Below are 7,352 nucleotides of genomic sequence, written 5' to 3' on the forward strand. Positions count from 1 at the left end.
AAAGGAGAGATTACTTCAGGCCAGTTTTGCTGGCAAGTGCCACGAGGAACATGCCTGCACATGCTGCTGAGCCCTCTGCAGCCCTGAACCAGGAGCTACCTGTGTGACCTGCCCCATCACCTGCCAGGACCTACCTGTGTGACCTGCCCCATCACCTGCCAGGACCTACCTGTGTGACCTGCTCCATCACCTGCCAGGACCTACCTGTGTGACCTGCCCCATCACCTGCCAGGACCTACCTGTGTGACCTGCTCCATCACCTGCCAGGACCTACCTGTGTGACCTGCCCCATCTCCTGCCAGGACCTACCTGTGTGACCTGCCCCATCACCTGCCAGGACCTACCTGTGTGACCTGCCCCATCACCTGCCAGGACCTACCTGTGTGACCTGCTCCATCACCTGCCAGGACCTACCTGTGTGACCTGCTCCATCACCTGCCAGGACCTACCTGTGTGACCTGCCCCATCACCTGCCAGGAGCTACCTGTGTGACCTGCCCTATCACCTGCCAGGACCTACCTGTGTGACCTGCCCCATCACCTGCCAGGAGCTGCCTGTGTGACCTGCTCCATCACCTGCCAGGACCTACCTGTGTGACCTGCCCCATCACCTGCCAGGACCTACCTGTGTGCCCTGCCCCATCACCTGCCAGGAGCACAGGTACCTCCCAGGGCAGTAAAAGCATTTCAGGAGGTGGCTGCTGCTGCTGCTGCTGCCGTGGTAGCTTGACAAACAGCTACTGAAACCAAGCCAAACCCAGACAGGAGAAAATCTTAGAGCTCAAGAGGGAGGGTTCCTTCCCTCACATCTTCCATAGGCCAGCAACAGGGAGAATAAATCCTCCCCCTGAAAGGGGCTGAAACTGCACACAGAACTTAGAGCATTCCAACTCACAGAGGTTATAAATGTCTGCTAAGCACCTGAAGCGAATTTGGTGCTGCACTCTAATGGCCCTTAAAACTCTTCACCTGGAACAAGGACTAGCTACAGGCCCTGAGCAAGTGCTGTAAGAGGGTTTCATTGTTATCAGGAGGAGAGGTAGACTGACAAATAATGCCACCTGCACACCCAGGCACCTGCCAGCTAGCAGGGAAGAACACAGCCAGGCTTATAGGATCAAAATACCCCTCTTTTGTATCTAAATCACCTCACAGCATGGCAGAACCCCAGCTCCTGCCACCAGATCCCTGTCCTGGGACAAGCCACGACCCTGGACATATTGCTCAGCAGTTCTGACCTCTGGTCATGCAGACAAGCAGGAGGAGCTGCTGAGGATGGATGGACCATGCCACCAGCAGCTGCACAGAGCTGGAGGTGGTCAGTCACACACAGGAGCTGCTGACTCAGCTGAACCATCCCAGCCTCTGCTGAAGCACTCAGGACTTGCACCTTGCAGGAACATCGCTGATAAATTCAAATTGTTTCCATTAGAATCTGACAATTACTCTTTATTAGGAATCACATCTAAACTCCCTGCTATCCTTGCACGTGGCCCACCCAGTGCCTGCACACAGAGGGCTCTGCAAAACCCAGCTGCCAGGGCCACGCTCGCAGAGCCAGGGAGGAAACAGCAGGGAAGGGAGTGGTAACAACCAGGAGCAGCATGGAGCAGTTCTCTCCAAGTCTCACATCAGAAACCACATCAGATTCATCAGGATCTGCTACCTGTTGCAGACAGCTCCACCACAGCCAGCTGAGCTATTGCAGGCACGCTGGGAGCCCTTGGGTGATACTTTCCCACATCTTGTTAAGCACAACAATTAATCCAACAGACATTTTCTATTTGGTTTTGTGATTAATACTTAGCAGTTTCCCACCAGGCCCCACAAAGGGGTGCAACTTTCTGTCTTGCACAGAACCATTTCATTGAATGACCTGCCAAGTTCAAGCCTTGATGCCTCTCCTCCTTGGGCAGCAAAGCTCCTTCCCTGAGCAAATCAGTATCCTAGAAAATTATTCAGCATGGGAAATTTCCCAACGTTTTCTGAACAAAGTGGAAAGAGAGCAAGAGGTAGGAAGAGAAAAGACACAAAAGAAAGGATGCAGCTACTGCAATAGAAGAAGTCAAAGGAAGCTAATGGACAATGACAAATTAACCTAAACTTTATGAAAATGGGAAAGAATACATTCATTTTCTTTGGCCCAAGTCTGCAAATCTTTTTAGTGTTTTTATATGCTAAAACCATCAAAACTCTGGTTTTATTATCAATTTAGACATCAACTAAGAGTCCCAGAAGTCAAGGAATCATCCCTTTGCCACTAAGCAGCCAGATGCACCATACGGAGAGCCCCAGCTCCAGGATCACCAAGGATCATGTCACCTGCCAAGATGCTACGGCCTCACAGCAGTCTCCTGCCAACACCAGCCAGAGGGATCACACAGGGACCTGTGTTTTGCCAGGGTTAAGGCAAAACTGCAGGAAGCAATATAAAATTCAATAGCCAGTCAACACAATGCGCAATTTTCTGCAAGACTGCCAACACTGGACCATAGGTGGTTGCATCTGCATAATTAAAACTGGTTCGTTCTGCTGCATTAAAGCCACAAATCAGGCATGTGACCATAATGAGGAAGAGACATTTATTTAGATTTCTGGCCCGATAGACCAATTAAAAGTGTACATCTGAAAACACGCACTTTAAATTGTGCATCCAAGGATCTGCTGTGCTGTATATTCTGCAGGCAGCTGTCATGTGGCAGTTGTAAATCTGCAGCCATATCTCCATTGGTGTTTATTTTTAACACCACCACTCCTGTCTGCAAAGCTAAGGCAAATAAGAAAACCTGCCTCTTAAAAGTAATCTTAAATATTTTCTTTCCGGTATTATCCAGCAAGCATCTCCTGCCAGTGCTGGGGCCAGCTCTCCCCTTTCTGACAGCTGGAGGGTACAAAGCAGCAGCAGCAGAGAAGGACAGAGCCTGGATAACTGACAGGAGGGACGGCACCGTGGGAAGGAGCCTGCCAGCACAGCGTGTGTGCAGGAGAGCTGGGAGAGAGCTCTCCATGCACGGGCAGACAGCAAACTCTGCAGAGCTGCAGGAGCAGCGCCTGCAGCAGCCATCCCATACTCCCAAAAGCACAGTGGCACTGACCCAGAGCCTCGTGCACCCTGCAGCGCTGTCAGCAGCCCCCAGCCCTCCCCGAGACACCCAGAACAGCGTGTGCAGCAGGGCACTCGAGCAGACCCACACGCACCTCACACGCCCCCGCTATCTCTCCAAGCATTTTCAGGACAACTCCTTCCCACCGTGAGAGGAGCAGACACAATTCTCCTGGAAAGGAAGGGAGATACAGAGACATCGTGGCCAATAAATCACCCTGTGCATGAAGATAATTCCCCAGTTCAACCCTCCTCCTTCCAATCTCACTCCCCACAGGGCGCGTGGGCTCCTCGATTGCCGTAGCCGAGGCTGCAGCTCGGGCAGGGCTGGCTCCCACCCCGCAGTGCTGACAGGCCATCCCTGAACCACCCCAGCCTTTGCTCCAATTCCCAACAGCCAGAGCAAGAGGCTTCAGTGAAACTTCCCTGAAATCAGCCTCAGTAACTTTTTTCCCCCCTCCAAGTCATTCCAGGTGTCAACTCCTCTCTCTGGAACGGAGGCTTTACGTACCTGAGGCACTGCTGGAAGATCACTCCCTCACCCAGCGCTGCCTGGCACCTCACAACAGCAGCGTCCTGCCCACCCCTAATCCCCTCTGACCTCGTCTTCAAATGCATTTCCAGTGCAGCCTTGCTGGGGTTACTGCTCTTCCACCCATGCTGACATATGCTCTGGAGTTCACATGCAGGGTTTTCCACCTTTCTCCCTTCCATTTTCCTGTCCATGCTGTGGGGACAAGCACTGTGCCATGTTCAGATTCCAGGCCCATCCTCCCTACTATGAGATCCCTGCTTCAAGTTTTCATCTATTATCATCTTCATATTTCAGTATTTCTGTATCAACGCTTCGGTTGTTAGTCCCCCTTGCCACCACTTCCCCTCTTCTTTATCCCTATTTCTCTTTCATTTTCATTCTCAGGAGGTTTGGGCATCTGTCTTCACAAGAGTAGCGAAGGATTAGATATGAATAGTGTAATGACTCAATCCTTGAAGGAAATAAACAGGATATCTGAGATAATGAGGTAGCCTACATTCAATCTTTCAGTCAAGCCAGGAGAGACCAGACTCTGCACAAGTCTGTCCGTGTCCATGGTCACTGTCACAGCCTGAGAGAAGGTTTAGATGATCACAAACCCTGGCCCATGTCGGGCTGGCACACCCAACACACAACTGAGCACAGAAAAGCCCTGCTCCTTCTGCAGTGCATCCTCGACCACCAGCCCTCCTTGGGTCCCTACAGATGCAGGACCAACTGCTGTCCTGCCTGCCCAGCCAAGTTTGCTTACACTGCTCCTGTTTAGTGAGGAAGCACAGGCTACAGCAGAGCTCTGCACCAAGCCCTCTGAACTCAGATGTTATCCTCCTCTAACAGTTTAGCAAGGTGGGAAGATCACAGCCACCCTGGTCCCCACAGAGAGGTGACAGCAAGTGATGGCTATCCAGTCACAGCTGTGAGCCCTGGAGGCCCACAGCTCACCATGGTCACCCCAAGACCACCCTCATCCTGTAACAGACCCTGTGTGTCCAGGGATGGAGCCACCACCCCTCAAAGGCAGCGGGTGGGCAGCACACACGGGCACTGGGCTCTGACTCTGCCCACCTCAACCCAGCTACAGGCACAGCCACCACCCTGTCAACATAAGAATTAGCCTTTATTCAGGTGAAAACACAGACCATTCCTATAGCAGGAATCAGACATTCCTGGAGGTGTAACTATGCACAGAACAGTATCAAGGAAATTATTCCTGGCCCATCAGCAAACTGTCTGCATTACAGCTGCCCAAAACGTGATCACTGTGGTGTAATGTAACACCCTCACACACTCTCCAGCACTAACTGCTTCACATATGGAAACCATGAGGCTACAGAAGCCAGGCCAAGAATGTTCATGGCCCTTGAGTACTCCAGTTACAAACAACAATCAGAAAAAACACTGGAGACATCCACAGCAAAGCTTTTTCAACAGCTCAGAAGCAGTCCTGCCCGCAGTGACCCCCCTACACCCCAAGCACTCGAGAAGCAGGAATCACCCAGCCCAGGGCATCTTCGTGAATAACATGAAACCATGGGACAGCCTCTGGGAACAGATGCAAATCCCCTCCCATGAAACGAACAATACCCCAGACTAAAAGAATATTTCATCTGCTTAACTGCAGGGTGCAATAACATCAATTTTCCCAAATTACACACAAGCAGAAAGGTAATTGGCACGGAGCAGGGCGTGTTGTGACTGTTCCGTCACTCTTCGAGGCCAGTTACAAAAGACTGAAATTCACTAAAGTAAACAATGGCACGAAACCAACAGCCAGCCCCTTCCCCAGAATCCCTCCCCCTGGCCTCGAGCTGCCGCAGCCAGGCAGAGACTTTTCCAAGCACAGTCTGTGCAGACCAGCCATCACCCAGCCGAGCTGGGATCTGGAGAAAAATGGAAGCTCTTGAGTTTGTACAAGCACAAGTTAATCTGCAGAAACGCTATTTTACACTTTTAATTAACCATGTCCTGGACTAAAATATAATGAAGTGGTGAACACATATCCATATAAAACAACTGAACGAAGGGAGAGTGGAGCTGGTTTTATATAATAGTGGGGGGACTGAAGGAGGAAATGCAAGGAAAAGGCATGAAGTAAGCAGCTGAGAGTATCCTCCGTGGGAATTGAATGCAAGTTCCGATTGCATTGAAGGTGGGAAGAGTCATCAGCTAACAGAATTAGCAATTATTGCAATAAGGAGTAGATGTATTAAGCTAGCCAGAAATGACCATAATACAGTTTGGTACCAACACGAAAATCCCTGGGTGTGCAATAGACAGAAGGTTGCACCGGCACATTTCCCTCTGCCACCAAGCCGCTCAGCCCTTCCCTGGGCGGCAGAGCTGCCATGTGTCACAGGGTACCAACTTTCCTTCCAAACAAGAATTAACTCGGAGCCTTGGATTCGATGCTCAGCGGTCTCAACAGACAAAACCTCTAGTTTTATTCTCTCCAACACTCAGGAACGCAGCCACTGCCGCACAGCTCCGCACCCCGCACCACTACCGGCACTTGCATAATAATGACTGCGGGCCTGGAGGCGAGGGGCCGGAGCACGAAGGCGAACTTCCTTACATAAGGACCGCAGGATGGATGCGCTCCCCGCCGGGAGGCCGCGGGCAGCGCTGCCGACCCCGCACGGCCCCGGGGCTCCCGCAGCCCCCGCTGCCGCGGGCGGCCGCTGCCCGGGTGGGCGCAGGGCGCTGTCCCGGGGGCGGCCCCGAGCCCTCTGCGCCCATCTCCGCGTCCCCGCAGGGCGATGGCAGCGGCCGGCGGGCAGGGCAGCGCTGCCGCAGCGCGGGAGGGGCGGGGGGCGGCGGCGCAGCCCCCGCGGCCGGAGCCGGCCCGTCCCCGCCCCGCCCCGCACACAAAGGCGGCCCCGCCGCGCCCGCACCGGCCCCGCTCCGCACCTTTGACCTGCGCCTCGTAGTCGGCGATGATCTCTTTGTCCTTCTTGAACTTGCCCTGCGCTGACATCGTGCGGGAGGGCGCGGGCCCCGCCGGCACCGCCGCCCGCCGCGCTCCGCCGCCGCCTCACCCGGCCGCGGCCCCGCCGCCGCCAGCGGCCGCCGTCATTGGCGGCGCCGGGGACAGCGCGGGGACAGCGCGGGGACAGCGCGGGGACAGCGCGGGGACAGCGCTCCGGAAGCCGAGCCGAGCCGAGCCGAGCGCAGCCGCTCCCGCCGCCGGCCGAGGCGGGGCCCTGGCGCCGCTCCTGCGCTCAGGTTGCGCGCGGGGCGGGCGCTCCGGGACCCGGACCCGCCCCGGAGCCCCGGAGCCGCCCCGGGCCCGCCCCGAACCCACCCCGGACCCGCCCCGGACCCGCCCTGGAGCCCCGGAGCCGCCCCGGAGCCGCAGGGCTCGGTTCGGCCGCGGCCCCGGGCCGGGCGGCCCCGCCGTGCCCCGGTACCGCCGGTACCGCCGGTACCGCCTGGTGCGGGTCGCTCCGTCTGCCGCCCGCTGCGGGATCTGCCGCTCCCCCGCCCGGAGCCGCCCCTCCGCAGCCCGCGGCTCCGGCACCACCGCCGCTGGGACAGCGCGGGTGCGCTGGACCACATTGGTCACTTCTTGTTCAAATTGAGGAAAAAAGGAGAAAGCGTTAGTTGCAGCAGAAGCAGCAGCAGCGGTCAAGGCACTTTATCAGGGGCTCTAGCTGAGCGCTTGGGACCCGGTCCGTGGGACCTCACGCACTTGCCAGCAGCGTGTGCAATGGCACAT

At 55.5% G+C, this 7,352-nt stretch overlaps 1 protein-coding gene across 4 annotated transcripts in view; it reads right to left on the bottom strand.

Annotated features, from left to right (window-relative positions):
- The window catches only part of SRGAP3 (SLIT-ROBO Rho GTPase activating protein 3), an 80,215-nt gene extending 73,371 nt beyond the window's left edge, over positions 1-6,844 (bottom strand). For all 4 annotated transcript variants that reach the window (XR_009278315.1, XM_058845418.1, XM_058845417.1 and 1 more), the window contains exon 1: positions 6,545-6,844. Coding sequence is in view for 3 of the 4 variants with exons in the window: in XM_058845418.1 (XP_058701401.1) it covers positions 6,545-6,611 (67 nt within the window). In the remaining variant the exon portion in view is untranslated. The remainder of the gene's footprint in view (positions 1-6,544) is intronic.
- Positions 6,845-7,352: the final 508 nt, after the last annotated feature.

Source organism: Poecile atricapillus, chromosome 9 (assembly GCF_030490865.1).
Source record: "Poecile atricapillus isolate bPoeAtr1 chromosome 9, bPoeAtr1.hap1, whole genome shotgun sequence".
Taxonomy (NCBI): Eukaryota; Metazoa; Chordata; class Aves; order Passeriformes; family Paridae; genus Poecile; species Poecile atricapillus.